Source organism: Orbicella faveolata, unplaced genomic scaffold (genome assembly GCF_042242905.1).
Source record: "Orbicella faveolata isolate gen_17 unplaced genomic scaffold, um_ofav_v1 contig_47, whole genome shotgun sequence".
Lineage (NCBI taxonomy): Eukaryota > Metazoa > Cnidaria > Anthozoa > Scleractinia > Merulinidae > Orbicella > Orbicella faveolata.
In genome coordinates, this window is record NW_028301577.1 from 26,345,590 (window position 1) to 26,365,784 (window position 20,195).

The following is a 20,195-nucleotide window of genomic DNA, read 5'->3' on the forward strand; positions in this document are numbered from 1 at the left end:
AAAAAGGTTTAGTGTTGTGTAAGAGTCATGTAGTGTTCTCCTATCAATACATCAGAGAAAAATGGCGGAGTAAACATGACGGCTCGTAGATTGAAACAAATTAACTCAGTTTTTCAATAATAATGTTTGGTAGTAATGATAAGAGAAAAAATGCAGAGTTTGTGGGAAAAGTGCAGGCCGCCCGTCAGCAGCGAGCTGAAGAAAAGGAGAGAGAAAGAGCTGCGATTTGTATTCAGGTGATGATGAAGTTTGACCATCTAATTTATTTTTCTGATGGGAATAAACAAACTACGATTTTGAGATTTCTCTTCAGCTGATTGCGGGTTAAGTCATGATTTGTGTTGTAACTCTTTGGAGAATTGTTTGATTACGTATTTAATTAAAGAAGTTTGCTATTGTAAGTACCTCTTTAATGTTCAAGTGCAAGAGTTTCGTTTTCAACTCAACTCAAGCTTGCTTTTTTGGGGGGGATTTTTAGTTTAATTTAATTATAAACGATATATAAGCTTAGATGGTTTGTTTTGTATAGGCATGGGTGAGAAGGTTCCTGTGTATTGCAAGACTAAGAGCTGAAATAAGGTATAGTGAGTTCAATTGCATTCCTGTGAACAATGCAGTACCCCAAATATTTTAAAATGTTCTTGGAAAGAGTATTCAAATAAACAGCTGGCAATATGTAGAATTCGAACATTTCATTAATCCTCTCTTTAATGAAGGGAATGCATTTCTTTACAAAGAGGCATTAGCCAAAAGCAAGGGGTACTTATAATAAAGTTGGAAATGAATGGTGCAAATGAACACTCAGAACCATTAGTCGAGTAACTTATAAACAAAACCAAGTTTACATCCACTTTGAGGCTTACATTTACAATGGATACTTTCAAAATCACCCAGTGACATGAGTGCAAGATTAAATAAATAAAATTTTAAAACAGATATAAATAGGGAAAACTCAAATAAAATGGTACAAAATTGTAACAAATAAATGTGGTCAGAGATGGTGGCCTTAAATTTTGTGGAGGAGTGTATTGATAAGTAATCAGATGGGGTCACATGTACTAAAGATATCCGCAGTTGAGTGTTGATCAATACCCTCGATCAACTCTCCATCAACATCTCGATTGAGATGTCAATTGAGTGTTGCATGAGGGTTAATCAAGGGTATCGATCAACACTCAACTGCGGATACCTTTAGTACCCAATTGATCCATACAATGAAAGACTGTTTTAGTCAATGATAGTTCTTGGCCAGAAACTACACTTATAAATGTCACAGACTGTCTTGCACGATGAATTTCAGTGAATGAGATGATCTAGTTTACTCCATACAAAATAAAATCAATTGAAATTATTTGAAGAGCTATTTTTCCATATTGGTAGACTTCTAATGTTATTTTAATAACTTCCTTTTCCATGCAGGGATGAATTTGACCAGTTTATTGAACAAAGTGGGACTAAGAAACCTCCAGGTCTGTGTGTAAGATTATTATAAAGTGATACACATTTAACACATGACAATCTTATCTGCCTTTGTTTGACTGATTTCTTCTTTTTTTGCGTTTTGTTTTTGCTACAGCAATTGAAGTATTTCATCTCGTGAGAAAATTTCTTTTCATTTTTCAGTTGAATCATGATGAGAAGGTATGACAACCATGATGGGCTAAATTTCTTCATAAACATTATCCATATTTGAATTCCTTTTGTTAATGAATATTTGGATGTGTGTAATACAAGATTGGCTGTCAAAACCACTGCGCTTTTTTTTTATTTTATGTCTGCAGCAGTTTGAGTCTCTCTCTAGATTTATACTCAGCAGCATGGAGGCACAAAATGAACCCAAGGTCTGTAATAAAATAACTGTGTGATATTAATTAGTGGATTTAATTTATCTCTGATAGTATCTCTCAGATATTAATTATCCATTGTGAATAGCTAGTCAATTAATAGTACTTACAATTCAGGATTATCATAATTTTCAAGTCTGATTATCATCCCCTCACTATATACAGTACTGACTTATAGTATTTACCCATTTGGATGCGGCAAAACCTTGTCTTGGGCTGAATTGTTCTTCCACAAATCTACAGCAGTGGGACAAATTTCTTGACCTTGCCTTGCACAAACATGACCGAACGAAGTCAGTATTGGTGAACTATATGCAGGTTCCATATTTTCAGTTGTCAGTGGCTCTGAAATATATAATAAGATATTAAAATAATTATTTCTTTCACTTGACTGTTTGTTTTGTTTTGATTCAGCTGTGGTATGTGTCAGTTGTGCTGTCACAAGATCTTCTTCTTCTTTGGCTCCAGCAGCTGAAACATTTGTTACTAATTTGCTGTAAACTTCTTCGGAAACTCAAGGTGACTGAATTATTTTCAATGTGTAAAATTTCTAGAAAGTAAATATAGAACATTCCAGACCTACTGATTGTAACTGCATAGTTATTTTTTTTGCAGCCCACTGTTTCCACAGAGGCAAAAAAGATCAGTATTTATTTAAACATGGTAGGTTATCTTCAAAACTTGACTTCTCCAGTGCTGGTAGTATTTATTTAGCTTTTTAATTAACTCATGACAGGCCTGCAGACATTTGCATATTGTATTCATTTCTTCAAAAATTTAATGTTCCCTGTTGTTATCTCATCCCAATTTGCAGCTCATTGTTTTCACTGATTGTGGAAACTGGAAAATTTTCAGCATGAAAGGAGGTAAGAATGTACCATGTTAATTCTAAAGCAAGTAACGACTGGAGGGTACATATGCGGGTAATCTGTGTACGTAGATATTTGGTATGTTAATAGTGAGAGTCGAACCGAGTTTGCCATCCAGTATCAGGGGTTTCACTAACATTTTCAGCAGAAGGGTAACTGGTTTTCAAAGGCAGGCAAAACTAACAGCTCGATAGTCAAACCGGAGGGGCAAAATCATCATCACAGCTGGTCAATTTGCCCAACTGCTGCTGCAGCATTCTTTTTTTTTCCTTTGTTCTTCTCCGTGGTCTTCTGGGTTGACCACCTCTCCCTGTCCTCTCTGGTCTCCCAGTGCAGTTCTAAAATACCTGTGCACAGCAGTTTCTCCTTTTGTGTTAAAATAAAATATAGATCTATATAAGTTTTCAATTGGAAATTGATATATCTATGATTCGATTCGATACTTTTGTGGATCACTTTTACTCCCTCAGAGTAAAGACTTTTTTTATATTATCAAATAATAATTATTTCAATGTCTAATTACTTGATCTGCCTTTCTAGGAGAGGCATTGCGCCCAAGCTTACAACAACTTTGTGCTAATGTTCTGGGACATTTGAACACTAAAGGATTCTATCCATCACTTAAGGTATTCATTTATAAGCATATCGACAGTAAATGCATGTCTTGAAAAGATTAATATATCATTGAGGATTTTTGCTAAGCACAATATCTTCAAAGACAAAACTTTTTGCCAACTGAATGAGTAGAGGTTGTCTTGTCTTGTTTGAAGGATTTACTGATGGCTGGGCTGGCCCGTAGCGAACCTTCCCTCAAGTCAGCTACATTCATGGCTGTTATCACTTTGGCTCTGAGGTAAAATCGTTGCCTACCATATAACTCTTAAACAATTTGAACATTCAACAGTTAAAAGTGTTATTAAAATGAGTGTTGTTTTCTTGATAGGAAATTCTTACCTGGAAAAAGGCTAGGGATTAGCCTATGTTGGACTAACATCCCATCCAGGGGGGAGTGACGACACTATTGTTATTGTTATCATTACTGTTATTGCTGATCAGTTATACTGTTATCGCTATCATTATCATCGTTGTTATTGTCTACATTTCATTTTTACTTGTCCTGTTCATATCAAATTTTTTTCAGGCCCCTGATTCTCAGCAACTTTTCCGATAATCTCAGCAGCTTATTTATACTCAACATTCTCTCTGTTCCTGGTCTTATCCTGCACCTTTCGTTGGTTGCACCTGATGTAAGTCTTGTTACCTTTCCCTAAACATTTTCTAGAAAGCAAAGACAGCCAAAGGTTTTCATGAATAATTTCAGAGCATTTTTGAAGACATTCAACTAGGATTGATAAATATAGAGTTTTAAAGTATGAAATTACATTTCAACATGTTTTTCTAAACCCAAATAATGAATGGAAGGTATGAATGATATTCTTGATGGTCATCTTTAAAGAGTCTGAAGATTTGACCATATAGATTTATTACAAGGCCATTCATACTGTAGCTCTTTGCCCACATCGGGGGCCTACAGTACTAAAGGTAATATTCTAAATGAAGGACATGTCACATGTCTCTTATTTTCTTTGTTTTCCTCTGCAGGGTTTAAAACCCCTGAAAAGCCACGGCATCTATGAAAAAGTTTTATCATTCCTCCAGCAAGACCAGAGCAGTAGAATTGTTCTGAACTCCTTAGAATGTAGCTATGCACTTTGTCTTTTAGGTGAGTTTATTGGGATGATGTAGAACTCACTAGTTCATGTGATAGTACTTGAGAAAATTTGATTTATTGGTAGTTCAGTTCACCATTTGTTTAGTTTAACTACTTATTAACCGAGAGTGAGGTCTTTAAAGGAATCTCAAACTGAGACCTTACCATATTGACCTGATAATAGCGAGGTCAGTATGGCAAGGCCAAGGTTTGAGATTTTCCCGCAAAAACCAAACGTTTGAGGTTAATAAGTAGTTTATCATATCAAAATGGCTTTTTGCTTGGTTTTTACAGGCCCATAATTGGTTTAATATGAGCATTACACAGGAGAATGATGCCCTGGCTAGTATTAGCCAATCAGAATGTGCGTAATATAAGCTACAAACACAAGTCATGTAATAATGGACTGTGAAGCATATGACAAAGTGTCATTAATAGCCATTGGTATGCGACTTAAGAATCAACAACACTCTTGAAAAGGATCAGAAAACTTGTTTGCAAGTGTGTTGGTCTGACATTATTTGGGGTGTAAAAAATTTATAGTATGATTGGAATAGTGTTGATAATTGCCAAAATGTCTGGATAATAATTATCGAGGCCTAGATAATTATTGCTCTTTCACTGCACCTTGAGCAGTAAAAGCAGTCTATGGTGTATTGTCATGCTTGGCAGTGTGCACCAACATCAACAGTGTTACGAACAGTGTGAGTCCGCTTCCCAATATATGCTGATCAGTACATTAAAAATCATGTTTCTTTGTTCACAGCCAATTTGTTAGAACTCTCTCAACTAGATGAAGAGGTGAGTGTGGTGTATTTTAAAGATAATGATAAGTTGAAAACATTTTGAAATTCCAAATGAAACAAGTTCATAATTCAAGCAGTTCTCTAACAACTATGGTTGTATGGTGGAGGCATGGTCCTAATTATTGTCGGCACACTGGACTCCAGATTGAGTAATCTGGGTTCAAGCCCTGGCTGGGGTCATTGTGTGCACATTGTGTTCCTGGACTCTTAACCCTCACAGTACATCCCTCCATCCAGGCATGTAATTTCAAAATGGGTAGTGGTGAATTTTTTGTTGGGGCTAGCCCTGCAATGGACTAATACTCCATGGCATCCAGGGGGGAGTGATAATACTGCTAGTCATTTAGTGCTTCAGAAACTGGGATAAGCCACAGCTTTATGGGCCACTTGGTTCATTGTAGACTCTACCTACCTACTTACCTGTAATAACTTACTATCATCAAAAATGAAAACCAAACTATGGTAGAATCACCTGACCAATCATGGCGATTATCAATAACACCATGAGCCAATCAGAACTGTAAGCAGAGACATGCACGCTGTATGGCAAAATGTTTTAGTGTTCATTTTATGGTCAATTTCTCTCTTAGGTTTTCAAAGAGAAGTTATCAGATTTTGTGGTAAGTACTAAATTGTCTTTCCAAGCAAGCAAATACCTTTTCCTGCTCAGGAATTATCCCATCTTCAAGATGCATAATTTTTAAATGCAAAGTTCCTTAGTAACAGAGTGGTTAAACTATTTTCTGATTGAACAATGAATCTCGGCTATAAATGTCATTTACCATGATCATTGTCGTGTCAAGCCTTAAAGATCCTCCAATGTTTTTTTTTTTTCTAGGAAGTTGTAACAAAATTGCTCAGTTACTGCCAATCGTACATTGCTAAGAAGCAGTCCAATCTTACCAACTGGCATCCTATATTAGGATGGTTCAAACAACCCTCAGATGAAAGGTGAGTCATTCCACATCTAGCTGCAAATCAAGACTTCCATCCAGGGGGGATGGGATGGTGAGCTTAGGGATTGGGGAGTGGTCTGTGGGTAGATGGCCTCGACTTTACTTAAAGATAATCTTACTGGCAGAAAGCACAATGTATTTACATACATGATAAGCTCTGTTTTATGTATGGGCTTGCTAGCATAAAGCCCTGGTCATTAGCTGACTCACAAGTAGTTGCGACTAGCCTCAAGTTGAACTTGCGTATAGACTTGCATTGGGTGGCCAAACGGACTTGCAGGTTTCCTTGCCAGTACATGCAAGTCACAAAAAAGCATTTCAAGGCTACATATCACGTTTTCATTGGCTGTTGGGTCGTCTAACAACGAATGGATGTCACTCAGCTTGCGCTGACCTAAGTTGGGTGCCAAACGGTGAAAAACTTGCGTCCACTTGCGTGCAAATTTGATCTTGACCAAAGTGAGCGCAAGTCAACGCAAGTGCCCGCAAGGCCTGGCCAAAAGGAGTCCCAAGTAGACCCAATTTTTCAACTTGCGTCTACTTGCGAGTCCATTTGGCCAGAGCTTAATGAGAATGATCTGACAAGATTCTTTGCTTATAGATAAATGTACATATATATATATTTTTTATAATCTAGAAATTGATTTTTTTTTTTTTGTCGGTAGGCTAAATAATTCCATTCCTCATGTGAGAAAGCAGCTGCAGTCATTGTGGAGACGGAAAGCAGTGAATCTCTTGTTTGAAGATCTCTTGATTATCAGCGAGTCTGAAAACAGTGAACTGAAGAACAAGGATGATAAAGGTTTGTTCAAGTAACACAACATTACTTTGTAAGTCTTACAGTCAGTAATTTTCGGAGAGTTTAAATCTAACTTAGATAAAAAATAACTCACCAATAATAATTGATGTTGTGGAACAATACTTGTCAAATGTCAGAAAACCGTTGGCAAGTTCGGATGGCTTATGATGGCGAAGACTGAAGAGGATTGCAATTATTGGATTATCTTGTTCCAGGTAATAAGAAACCGTGGTCTCGTATAAGCAGAGGTCGATCAAGATCCGGACAGTCCAGTTTATCCAGTTCACAGTCTGACGTCATTTTGAAGGCTTGCGTCATGTATCAAACTGTGTTGTCGACATTCTCTCAGATCAAGCTGGATATTTTAACAGGTTTGTAAATGCTACTTACAAAAGTGTCTTCTTAACGTTACATGCCACCCCTGAAGAGATTCCACTTGATCTTATACAGTCGAACGTTGACTAACGGCCACCTCTCTACAACGACCATCTCTACAACGACCATCTCTACAACGACCATCTCTACAACGACCATCTCTACAACGACCATCTCTCCACAACTCAGTGCCAGTATTTTTTGTCCCGGCAGGCGGTCCATACATTCACTCTTATTTTAACCTCAGGCTCTCTACAATGGGTGCCTCTCCACAACGGCAATGGCCACACGTGCGCGTCCCAAATGCCAAAATAACCTGTCCATAACGGCCAATAAATCAACGACTGACGAACGGTGCACACAAAATGCCATTTTTCATTGACGAAAATGACGGTGACGAAAATTGATCTGTACTGCGTGTCGTTGGTCTCTGTTTCTGTTCAGTATGTTGATTGTGTCATGTATTAGCATGCTAAAATAAGCATTTTTAAAGGTAGAATTATTGCACCCGCGAAAAAAATACAGGTGACATATTACACTCCTACCACCCCATAGCAGCGACCTCTGTACAATGGTCGCTTTCCTCTGTCCCCAAGGTAGCCGTTGTGGAGACGTTCGACTGTAGTTATACCACATACATTAGTGGCAGCTGCAAATGGTGAGAGAAGACTGGGGAGAAGACAAAATTCTCCCCAAGATTTAGGGGTTGAGCTTTTATGAGCATTCTTTAGATTCTTTTTCGAGGGTAGACAGAATGGATAGGAGAAAAGTAGTGAGAGATAGGCAAGGCTATTCAACATAGCAGATCATGGCTTGTTTCTCTTAAATCTCCCTCTGCAGGGTTGAGTTATCAAGAAGGATTCGTTGTACGGCTTTGGAAGTTTTTCGAGTCGTTTGGTTCAGATGACAGCCCGGATGCTCGACTGTCTAGTCTGGAGAAGACGGGCTTGTTTAACAGCTGTGAACTTCAAGCATCTCTTGTACTCTTCTGTGACTGCTGCAGTCACTTGATGCCGTGAGTAACTGTCTATGTAACACAGCTATTTCTTTTAAACTATAGAGCAGTTTTCACGTGAGTGTCGAAAAGAAATAACTTTGGACGGGAGATTTCCGGAAATTTGTTTTTCGCAAATTCAGGAGTACTTCCAGAGGCACTCCTCCTTTTCGGGTTAGAAAAAATGGCAGAGCCCCGTTCCATTTACTCGTTTTTGTAGATACATCAGATTTTTTCCTTGCCGAGTATCCTGTCTCCCAAAAGAATTGGTCTTCAATAATTTTCTTTTACCCAAAATCTGTGTTTCAAATTAGCTCTAGGTGGAAAAGCTTTCAGATGAGAATGACTCGAGTTTCACCCCTGTCGATTAAAGGTAGTTAACTCGAGAATAACCTATTGAAGCGGACAGGTCGTGAAAATGAAGGAGCATTTTTATTTCTTCCGTAGCATTGTTGATGACTCTGAGATGTATGAACAGCAAAAACCCTTCCGCTTGGACGAGCTGGTCAGAATTTCTGCCTTCCTCAATAACTTGGTCTTCAAAATGCTGTGGAATGAGATGGTAGATGGTAAGAACACAATTGCCCGAGGATTTCCCGACTGTTATCGACCAACCCAAAATGAGCACGAGCACTTCGAGAGTTTTCCGAAAAGATAAGATAAGATAAGATAATTTATTTCATGTCAAATTACACAGGAGGTGGTCTGTCAGTCCCCCGAGCCAGAGGCTTATGATAAAAGTGTTTGAAAATTGCAGACTCAGTTCATTCTCGGACACACGATTCCGGCGGAGCGGACTCTTTTCCCAGATTGAGTTTTTTCTTGATAAGCTTTTTTTCCCTTCTGTCAGCAGAATACCTTGCTTAGTTCTTGCTTTCAAATCTTGACATTTGCAGTTTTTCCTAAGTTAGTTTCCTCATGGGAAGATTCATTTCACTTCCTACTACTTGCTATAGTCAAAAGATTGTTTTTTCCTAACCCTGTAATATTTGCATGGCGTATTTTCAGAAACCAGAGAACAAATGTTGAACTCAGCTTACACACTGTTGATGATACTGTACGACAGAGACTGCAGACGGACGTTCACCACTCAAGATCACTGGCTTGTTAGGTGAATGATAGTTATCTATGTTAAAAAAAAAGTAAGAAATAAAATAAATAATACCTGTTCCTTGAAATGCCAAATTGGAACGAAATGTTGGAGATTATAATTATTACAGGGTTATATGTGACTACGTCAATTCGCGCTGAGTACCCTGGGAAGAAATCCCCTTTCTTTTCCCGAGACCTCCCCTGCCATTGTAAAAACATACCCCGCGCAATACTGAGTCTATGTTTGTGAGATGTCGTGTAATTAAAGATCATAAAAGACTTCAAAGTAGGTCAAATATATCGAAGTCACCGACCAATTACACTCCCCTCCCCCACTACCCCTCGTCGGGTCTTGTCACGTGGTACGTTTCCAATGACTCCATGATTGCCCTTTATACAAGGACAGCACACCCTGTAGATGGTGGTGGATTTGTGATCACGAAGTTGTTTCTCGCGTCTAACAAAGGTGCAGTTCTTGTAAAGCTGCTGAGTTTGCACAGTATGTGGTTGTAATTCTTCCTGCTTTAAAGTCTTACCCTTCATTGCACCGCAGGAGTGTTAAGACTAGTACAGTTGTATCAGAGCTTGACAAGCGAAAGAAAGGAGCCTTGATGGTGATCCAGAAAGTGCCGCATGTGTTACCACACAGAGAGGTAAGTTGCTAAGGGCCTCACACAGAGAGGTAAGTTGCTAAGGACCTCGAGCATGGTTCCTTTATTCCGCTTCCTCAAACGCCCTTTAAAGTCCTCTTTGATTTCGCAGATTTTCGTTCACGTTCAACTGAACTTAGTCAGTGTGGGACCATTTGAAACTGTGGACAATGCTCTGCTTGCGGGCAACGTTTAAGTTTCAATTCTGTTTTGTTTCAAAACTGTTTTAGCCTCGGAATAAAAACACGGAAATCGGGCATCATCGAACCGAGCGATCATCATTGGCTATGTCGGGCGTCCAATTAGTTCTAGTTGTGAAGCTGCGAGTAAAATCGACTTGAGGGGAAGATGTACTCTCGGCCATTCTTCCCTCACTCGGCTTTTGCTGCTCACTAGGAAAACTGCTATCAATGTAGGTCCTTTCTGTAAGACGAGTTTCTATTTTCTTTTCTACGGTACATTTTTTTGTTTCGTTAGAGAGTTCAGTTGTTCAGGAAGCTGGTCGCCAAAGATAAAGAAGAACTTGGCATAACACGTCCGTCAGATGACTTTCTTCCGCATGGAACACTAATTACTGTTCAACGCACAAGATTGTTGGAGGTGAAGGACGTTTCGTTACATCTTACATCTTAGTCCTGCGCCAAGAGTTTAATAAATGTTGTTGGCGGATTTCTGTCAAAATTATGTGGGAATACGACGAACTGTTATTAATAACTTCTTGCTCTTTCTTTCTTTTGTTTTATTTTCATTATTTTACATTCAGCTTTCAGCAGTTGGTGCCCACTCAGATTGGTAACGATTATTGCCTTTTTCTTCATAATCAACAGGATGGTTATGAGCAGTTGTCGTTGCTTCCAGCTCGCACTTTCAAAGGACTTATTCGTGTCAGGTTCATTAATGAACAGGTTGGTGCCATGTTTATTTAGAATGGCTCTTCTTCACCGGCGTTTACTCCGGGCGTTTACTACGGTTAAATGTTGTGTTAAAAGTGATTGTGAAACCAGGTTTTCCTGTATGTAATTGTTTTGTTATTGTTTTTGTGGATGTCCATCACATTCCAGCCTCAATCAGTAAATAATAGTAAATGCTTTCTAATGATTTCAGGGTCTGTCCGAAGCCGGTATTGACCAGGATGGCGTGTTTAAAGAATTCTTAGAGGAAGTCGTCAAGAAAGGCTTTGACCCATCGCTTGGTTTATTCAAGGTAAGGAGCTGTTAACAGTGATGTTATTCTGTGGCACAGATGGTGATATTGTCTTGATGTACCGCCAAATTCTCCAAACTAACCGAAGAAGAAATGTATGGCACTAAGTAAGGAGAATTTATACTTTGATTGCGTTAATTTTCAGATGACAAGTGGGGAGGAAGAACGACTGTTTCCATCATCCACCTCCTGCATTCACAACAACCACTTGAAATTGTTCGAGTTCCTGGGGAAAGTGTTGGGCAAAGCATTGTATGAGGTGTGTAGATCATTTCTTTTATATAAATCACTGTACTGAAAACATTCATTTTTCTTCCATCCGAGGCTTGTATCGAAGATGCAGTCTAGAAAGGTTCAGTTGTTTTGAGGGCGCAAGAAAAGCGGAAAAATCGTTGGAGAAAAATCGGTGAAAGTGACCGGACAGTCAAATATTGTAACGAACTACTTTTTAACATTAATTCAAAAATGTCGTGTAATAAAGCTGGTCTTAAGCAGGCTCTACATACGGACATACATAAAACTTTATTTTATCTCAGATTCTGAGCTCTAACGTTACAGAACTCAGCACGAGATTTTTATCAGGTGTTTGTAAAAACTTGCAAGTTTCCCTTTCTTTCTGGAAAGTGAAAGTTTCATTACATATTACATAACACAATGTTTCTTGTTTTGTTCATTATTTTCAGGGCATGGTAGTTGAAGTGCCCTTTGCACCGTTTTTCCTAAATCACGTTCTTGGTCGTCAACACAGCAGTCTGTACAGCTCAATAGACGAGCTGCCTTCTTTAGACCAGTCACTTTACAAGAGTTTGTGCTTCATCAAGGTTGGTCACTTCTCAACGTTACATTTTGTCTTTGTAAAGGACGGCGGTTACAGACTTGATGATGATGTTCGATGAAATGTGGAGATTGGAAAGAATAAACCATCCAAACCCGGCTAAACATTTTAGAGACCTTTTCTTTGCTTTTTATGTGGTTTGTTTCAGTACCAAAGCAATGCTGTTCTTCTTTTTTTCTGTCTCTCAGCATTATGATGGTGATATTAGAGATCTTGAACTGACGTTTTCTTTCGATGAGGATGTTCTTGGCAAGGTTAGAATTGAACTTTTTTTCTTTAAGTTAAGTCCAACTTAGTCTCATCCCACCGCAGCCCGCTTTCTCCATGTGGAGTCTGAGTAGTACTAATCCCTGGGTCATTTCTAGCCGCTGATATATGGCCTGACATATGGCCGAGAGTTAACTGAGTTGTCTGCGACGAAGACTTGGGTACACTGTTCGTCGTCTTGTTATTAATATGCTGTGCTGTAAATTCTGTCCTATGTTTTAGGTTGTCACTCATCAGCTCATGTCAGGCGGGAATGTAATTCACGTCACTAACGACAACAAGTAAGTCTTGCTCCTTTTTTCCATTCATTTTTCACGACCTGAGGCTTAAACTATCCTTACCACCCTTATCGTGAGAATCGACCAGAAGACACTCCTCCTTTCCCCTTACATGACATGTTATTTTCATTCCCACACAGGATCAGTTACGTTCATTTAATGGCGCACTACCGCATGTGTGTCCAGATCAGGGAACAGACGGCCGCCTTCATACGGGGCTTTAAGTCCATCGCGCGACATGATTGGCTGCAGATGTTTTCTGGTCCAGAGCTTCAGAGACTCATTTCTGGCGACAGTGCCGCCATGGATCTCAGCGACTTGAGGTAAAGTTAACCGCAAGTGTAATTCATTGGGAGGTGGGAGTTGGGGTTTGGAGACAGGGAGTGGGCTAGAATTAGGAGCCTGTCAATAGAAGGGGTGGAAAGCGAAATTGCTAAAATGGTGTGAACGGGTCAAGAACGAGAAAAATCGCAAGGTTGCGCAGTAATTGCGTAAAATAAAAGAGGGGAATGAAAGTTAAGGAATAAGGGAATTTTAGACCTCCCCCCGCCCCCTCCTTCCACTTTTCCACACCTCACAATTTCTTTCTCTTGAAGCGAAGCTTAAATCGGAACTTAAACGGCTTCTTAGGATGCCTTCCACTCCAGCCTTGAAACTAAGAAACTCTTGTTTCACCCCACCAGGGTCCTACTTTCCAGTTTCATCATTTATTTACGAATCTAACTGTTTCGTTCTTCTTTGAACCCCATAGACGTCACACACGATATTACGGCGGTTACCATAGTAATCACAGAGTAGTTAATTGGTTGTGGGATGTACTGGAAAAAGAGTTCAGTGAAGAAGAGAAATCCAGATTTCTTAAGGTACCATGTCCTATTTTGATATGTCCGACACTTCGACTATATCTGCCTGCCTTTTATGAACTTGTCAAAAGTTGTGGCCATTCTCTGTCGAGTAGAGGACCCATTGTACTGTTGCTCAACGTTTTCCCGCGTTAATTAGGAGTAATACGAACACAAAAAGATTTCCGTCCCTTGTAATGTTCGCCGAGTCTGGTAAAGTACCTCCTGTAGGAGAAGTTGACCAGCCGTAAGTTTATACCTCCGAGTAATAATCGTTTTTGAAAAAAACAAAAGCAGCGAATTGCATAACATTTGGTGAGAATTTTTGCTCTGCGACTAGAAATTGCCTAAGAGAATATTTCCGAGTTAGAGCTGCAAATGTGACTTTTCGTAGGTTTTTTATACTGGTTTCGCTCGTTATTTATACTCTATCGACTGGAGTTAGATATGAAGTGGTTTAATTTTAGTGCATTCAGATAGTTGACATTCTTTCCCCTCCTCCACCTCTCACCGGCTTCTCTTTGTCTATTCAGTTTGTAACAAGTTGCTCCAAGCCTCCCCTACTGGGTTTTGCACACCTTGAGCCGCCATTTTCAGTTCGCTGCGTAGAATGCAATGATGACGAGGTAAGTGTTCACAAGATTAAAATCGAATTTCTCCTTACAGCATCGATATTGTATCAAGCAAACAGGTGACGAGAATTAAGGAAATCGTCAACTTGAGGTTACCCCACTTATCAAACGCTATATTTATATATCGAGTTAAGTATAAATGTGCTAGCGTTCGATCACGCATGCCGTTCTCTGATTGGCTACGCTACTTACTATCTATTCTGTTGTATAAGGTGAGTTGTGGAACAGTGTGCGGTTGTGAAAAAAATGACCGCCGCTTCTTTCTTTGCGTTTTCGAGGTGTCTGTGAAGAGGATTTAGATTAAGTGTTGAACGACAAGTAGATTTATACTAAAACAATTAGATTATTCGTTCTCGATTTCTATGCGTGATAGAAATCTCGAGAAATCTCTTACACTCGTGTAAGTTTGGGGACCTTTGAGAGAACTCAAAAAAACTGTGGAAACACTCTCCTGTCGGCTCATGTTCCCACAGCATTTCTCGTTCTCTTAAACTTCCACTCGTGTTTTTTTCAACTCAGTAGAAACACGGTACATGTTTTCTATTTCTCACAAAAAGCGCGAGTTGGTTTGGGCCTGCGAGGAAGAAAGCAAGCTCTACATTTTCTCGCCTCGCATGTTTTCTCTCGCGGGCGTTCTCCTCCAAACTCACGCTCCACATTACAAGGCGGCTGCTACGCGAGCAGGCGGAGATATTGCATCAAGACAATAAAATGTTTATTGTCTTGATGCAATACCAATTCTCATAACTAACATGAAAGTAAAAGCGTGGCGATCATTAAGGAGAATTAATAATTTGATGTTATGTCTGCACGTTGCCTGAAAGTTTGGTTTTAACGGTAACCGTCGCGTGTTTTCCCTCCCCAGGATGAGGGTGACACTGTCGGCAGTGTGTTTCGCGGATTTTTCAGCATAGGTCGCAGGCGTGATCCAGTCGGCAGGTTACCAACCTCGTCCACGTGTTTCAATCTGCTCAAACTTCCCAACTACAGGAGAAAAAGCACGCTCAAGGAGAAGCTCCGCTATGCAATCAACGCTAACGCAGGCTTTGAACTATCATGAGGTTGTCGTATAAAATCCTCATTCAGGCTCACTACCAGTTTTTGTTATCCTAGAAGAACACGGTACCTACAACAAGAACTGTCGCGTCAGCTTGACGTCACCATGACCACGTCATGTTACCAAGCAACCACACTGGCCAGGTCGCGGGCTCAGTTAATTCTCTCAAACGAGATTGAGGGAATAGCTTTACTCCTTCGTCAACAAACTTGCCGTACTTTGACGTTGAGCTGATTAATTACTAAAGCAAAGGAAGGAAGGAACTCATGGCCGTCTTGGTTCGACGATAAAGCCCGGACCTTACCAGATCAATATTTCGGAAAGTTGTTAAAAAGAAATTTCATTTATAAACAACTGTAGATAAATGTTTTGTGAATGGCAAAGAAGATTCAGGTCGTTTGAATTTAAAATAAAAAGGGAGAGAGAAGTTAAGAGGACAACAAGGTTAAAGACTGTTGCGTTTTATTTAATATGGTTCCTCGTCAAGCCATTTTTATTTCTGTTAAAATGAATTTTATAAAAATATATGTACAAACTAACTCCAGGGTATTACAATTAAGTTAGATTATTGCCTGTGTTTTGTAAGGTTAACATATGTATTGAAACCTTGGATGAAAATTTAGAAATTACAATTACTAACAGACACACTGTTTGTATTTGTTGAACTGAATCTGTTTTCTAAGGCTTTGTTCACTCTTGGTGCCCAAGTGCGGTACCCGACTACGATCCTCGCAGGGCACTTTTGTGAACGCACCTTTTCACCAAGTACTCACACCAGAATTCGGGGACAGTGTCCGTGCCCGAGTACAAACTCGGACACTAAATGGGTCTTTGGAGTTGACCGTGTCTGAACGCAACACAAATTTTGTGCCAGTGTGCCCCGGCACCAAGTGTGAACACAGCCTAAGATGGGTTTTCCAAAAACTTTCCAAGAGATTCATTTGTTCCCTTCATTTTGCGCACGGTGAGCTGTTTAAACTACAAACTGTGCGCAAAGTCATATTTTTTCTTTCGTAGCGAATCAGATCCAAAACTAACACGAATCGCGACTTTGCCGTTCTGGGCAGCGGTTACAAGTTTTCCCGCGCTTGTCAACGATCTCGTGTTTTCGCGGGCATGCAACCACTCAAACAATACTGTGATCGGTCGCGATTGCTTTAGTTTAGTTGTTACACACCTGAAAAACCGCTCCAGAAAAAAAAGTCTTCTGGAAATGGTGAGGGCGAATAAAAACCGTTCTTTGGCAAATTCACCCTTGTTCACCCGAAAATTTTCCGATTCTAATCGTTCAATCAGACGAAAACGGAAGTCGTCTCGGTACTGATGAGCCATCTTTCCCAAATTGGCATATTGTTCCTAGTGACGTGAATAATCTATTTGCGACCAGAAACAGTGCTTGTTCCCTCGAAAAATTCGACACATTTTTAATGCAAATTGAGTTAAGCAAGAAGAATCGTGAGGAGAGTGGTATGAACTCCATGAACTCCACGCGATCGGTGACAAAATGAACTTCCCCAACAAACAGAAAGCTCTGCTAAACTGTTTACTGAATGGTGTAGCTTAAACTGAAACTCGAATGTAAATTACGTGTGCATCTGAATACGGAAGAACTCAAATGTAAGCGTATGTAAGGGGAAAAAACTTTGCTCCCTCTCAGTTTCAATCCACAAAACTCACGAGGAAAATATACTTCTGAGGATATTTCAATGCCTAATTAAGTTCTTCGAAGTTTTGCGGATATGTGAACGTCTGGGCTTTAACGAATGCCCTCCTCGCTCCCTTTACTCTCTGAAGAATACATCTTCCTTCTACCTTACACAACCCACGCTGGGGTCACGATGTATTGCCTTTGCTATCGGTCTTCCTTCGTAACCAGAATCAGATCAAGAATGTTCAGTAGTCCACGCAACTTTCGGGCAACCACAGCCCGTGTCGAGCGTGAAGTCCACATCGTTGCAGGCAACAGATACCGCCGTTAATATGAATAGTATTAAAATCCTATTAGAATAGAAAATTGAGACAATGTTCTAAATCATCAATGCTTTGGAATAGTGTTGAATATTTTGAGCGCTGGACCAAGCTTGATCTTGAGAATGTTGACGATATCGTTCTGTGTCAGCAAAAGAAACGCTTCACCGTCAATTTGCTGAAAGAGAGAGAAGGAGAAAAAAACCTTAAAAAAATATGACTTTTATTTGAGTCGTACCATACTCACATAGGCTGCTAATATCCGCGTCTCAGTGGATGTGGCACCCCTCCCCTCCCCTTTTACGAAATCGTTCGCGGAAAAGAGCACTTTACTCACTTGATCTGCGAAAATCTTGGCCTGTTCCGTGCAGCCCAACGAGCGCACGTGACTCATGACGTCATCAACAGTCCACTTCATGATACGCTGTCTTTCATTGGAGGCGACAGAGTCATTCTCTAAACTAATGGCGGCCTTGAGCTCGCTGAGACCCATCATAGAAAACTGGCTTCCTAGCGGCCAGGGAAAGGAGAAGGGCGTGGCGTGTTGTACTGCCTTGTCCGCATCTGTGGAAACAAAAACAGTGGCATGACGCAGACGTTTTTCTAACCTGTCACGCCACCGGGGACACAACGTCGCTTCGCGCTTGGGCCATAAATCGATGGGGAAAAACTCGGTCCGTAACCTAAAGTACGGCCCTCGAACTCGGTTAGTAAGATATATATATTTACGCCTGTTAGACTCTAAGTACAAACTGACAATATATGATGCGCAAATAACTACTCACATTTATGTTGACCGCCGTGGTGTTTCTCCTCTTTGACAAACACTTTCCTACAAAAAAGAGAATGTTAAGAAAGAAACTTACTATAAAATGGGAGAGAGAGAGAGAGGGTGGGATGGACGACAAGTGTAACATTTAATATCATGACTTACCTGGCAGAACTCCGTGTAGATATAATACTACCACCAACTGATCCTTTGACACCACCACTGACCGAGGAGGGACTGGTGGACGTGGGGGAGAGGTGTGGGGTCTTCTTACTGACGGGAGACTTCGTGGAATGTTTTGGGAAGATCTTAGCTTGGTTTGCCTCGTTGTTAGGGCAGCCTGACAAACTAGGAAGAGAAACAACAAGGGAACCGCTATTAATTTTAACTGGACGCCAAGCACTATAAGACCTGCTGAGCTTTGAATATAGCACTATAGGAAGAAGAAAAATAACATCACGGTCGAAATTCAGAAGGAAATTACATAACGCAACACGAACTATTGGTCGATGTTACGAACTTCTCAGTTTACAAGGTCTACTAGGTTACACAAGGTCTACTAGGTTCACATGAAACACGAGAAGAAAAAATAACTATTCACTTAGGTACAGCTTACGTGTAATGTGTCTTCCAGTGTCCGGTGACGTGACCCAAACCGTCACACCCTGGGGTGGGACACACGCCCTCTACGGTAGGCGTTGGAGGAACTTCTGCTACAATAAAAACAACATAAAACGTTACCACAGAGTGAAGGTCAACTTCAAAGATAACACAGTGAGTTTGTAAGGCCTATTCCAAACGTCGTGCTACTGCCGCGCCGAACTAAATTCAAGAATTAAATTCGATTTAAGCGCGGCAGTAGCACGACGTTTGAAACCACTCAGTTCGGGAGGCTGAATTGAGTTCGGCACAACTACTTAGCACGGCAACTGAATTCACAGCCTGCTGCTTCAGTTGCCGTTGCTTTCTAGCATTTAAAATGGTCTTCAGCAAAGCAAAATTCTTCCGATCTTCGGCGCGACTGAAGTAAATTCTTTTGTCATGCCACTGCCGGGCCAAATTCATTTGAGTTCGGCACGGGAGTAGCACGACGTTCGGACTAGTCCTTACGTTTGACTTCTTTGACTCCTGTGGTTTTCTGTTTGGACGCATAAGACCAGTCAGATTCCTCGGTCATGGAATTGTTGGAGAGTCGATCCACCAGGCACGAGTCCTTGTTCAGGTTCTGCAGTGAGTAAGGACAGCCGAACGTGCTGTGATGCGTGGAGTACTTGGCACCCTTCACGTGTCCAATACCTTTACATCCAGGAGTGGGACAGGCTGCGCTGGAGATCTTTTCGCGCGTTGCTAAAAAGAAACATAAACTTTGAGCAATTCGTGAATGAGTGACTTGACCCTTCCTGGGACCTGTGACGCCACTAAACCAAATTAAACGGTTAACATGGCACGCACATTAGAGATGGGCTAACAACAACGCAGCAAACAAAGTCACTTTCAAAACGTTTTCGTCTGAACCCAGAATGACTCGTAAGCTGTACCAAGCTGACCAGGGAGCAAGAGGTCGAAAAAGGTTTCCCTTGTTTGAATGACGTTTTACCGTTTGGATAATACCGGGCAAACGTTTTGTACTAATATTGTCATTGTATCGGTATCTGGAGACCACAATCAGAGATGGCCCCCAGAAAAACGAAAAAAGGGCCAATTTGGCCCTTTCCGTTTACAGGACTGCAGGCTTAACATGGGCATAATATTTTAAAAGCCATCCCAGGGCTGGAAATTGTGATCGATACGGTTTTCAATGCAACAATCATTTCATCCTTGGTGACCAAAAATTCTGGTTTAGTCGCCATAGAACGGCATAATGGCGACTACATTTCTCTGTGTTGATGATCAGTAACGGTTATTTTGTCACACATTATGTCCTTCTAGAAAATCATATTGAAAGATCTTTGTTTCTAAAACATTCAACATAAGAAAAGAAGTCAACCCGTCCTTTTGCTTTGCTGTATTGATTCTCTCATATCGGAAAACTTCCAAATGGCTGACCGAGTTTGAAATCGCCCTATAATGCATTGCAAACCCTTGATCATTGACTACGTCATGTAGGCCTAAGGATTGTTCTCTTGTAATGCACGGATCCTTCATACTTGTATCTGATTCAAAAGAAACTTTACTGAGTAGAAACCCTTCAAAAAGCACTTCCTATTAAATTTTATCATAGATCCTAATAAACTGCTTTATTTTCCTT

The 20,195-nt window shown here is 40.3% G+C and overlaps 2 protein-coding genes across 6 annotated transcripts in view; one reads left to right on the forward strand and one right to left on the reverse strand.

The window, feature by feature from the left end:
• The first annotated feature begins 27 nt into the window (after window positions 1-27).
• LOC110068737 (ubiquitin-protein ligase E3B-like) lies at window positions 28-15,855 on the forward strand. Of its 2 annotated transcripts, none has more exons than XM_089279400.1 (32): window positions 28-236; window positions 530-579; window positions 1,420-1,469; window positions 1,577-1,641; window positions 1,782-1,841; window positions 2,259-2,363; window positions 2,460-2,507; window positions 2,659-2,710; window positions 3,254-3,339; window positions 3,484-3,566; window positions 3,855-3,960; window positions 4,316-4,436; window positions 5,191-5,225; window positions 5,821-5,850; window positions 6,069-6,181; window positions 6,852-6,988; window positions 7,201-7,356; window positions 8,201-8,375; window positions 8,802-8,923; window positions 9,363-9,465; window positions 10,000-10,099; window positions 10,574-10,696; window positions 10,924-11,001; window positions 11,201-11,299; window positions 11,445-11,558; window positions 11,983-12,120; window positions 12,323-12,388; window positions 12,624-12,682; window positions 12,820-13,002; window positions 13,431-13,542; window positions 14,055-14,147; window positions 15,019-15,855. In XM_089279400.1, the coding sequence occupies exons 1-32, from the start codon at window positions 123-125 to the stop codon at window positions 15,211-15,213; spliced, it is 3,171 nt and encodes a 1,056-aa protein (XP_089135526.1). In that variant the 5' UTR covers window positions 28-122; the 3' UTR covers window positions 15,214-15,855. The 2 variants fall into 2 exon arrangements, with proteins under 2 accessions (XP_089135526.1, XP_089135527.1); XM_089279401.1 differs by having other exon boundaries at window positions 148-236; window positions 1,624-1,641.
• LOC110068746 (lethal(3)malignant brain tumor-like protein 4) overlaps window positions 15,656-20,195 on the reverse strand; it is a 16,700-nt gene continuing 12,160 nt past the window's right edge. For 3 of the 4 annotated variants that reach the window (XM_089279402.1, XM_089279404.1, XM_089279403.1), the window contains exons 13-18: window positions 19,058-19,294; window positions 18,564-18,660; window positions 18,113-18,295; window positions 17,964-18,010; window positions 17,516-17,742; window positions 15,656-17,356 (exon numbers count right to left, since the gene is read on the reverse strand). In XM_089279402.1, the coding sequence (XP_089135528.1) occupies window positions 17,246-17,356; window positions 17,516-17,742; window positions 17,964-18,010; window positions 18,113-18,295; window positions 18,564-18,660; window positions 19,058-19,294 (902 nt within the window). In that variant the 3' untranslated portion in view covers window positions 15,656-17,245. The remainder of the gene's footprint in view (window positions 17,357-17,515; window positions 17,743-17,963; window positions 18,011-18,112; window positions 18,296-18,563; window positions 18,661-19,057; window positions 19,295-20,195) is intronic. The other variant, XM_089279405.1, reaches the window with a different exon arrangement.

Excerpts from the sequence above, each read along its gene's own strand:
- LOC110068737 (XM_089279400.1), top strand. The coding sequence starts at position 123 with ATGTTTGGTAGTAATGATAAGAGAAAAAATGCAGAGTTTGTGGGAAAA. Across the intron at positions 237-529 it reads GAGCTGCGATTTGTATTCAG|GCATGGGTGAGAAGGTTCCT; the intron begins GTGATGATGAAG and ends TGTTTTGTATAG. Across the intron at positions 11,002-11,200 it reads TCAGGTTCATTAATGAACAG|GGTCTGTCCGAAGCCGGTAT; the intron begins GTTGGTGCCATG and ends TAATGATTTCAG.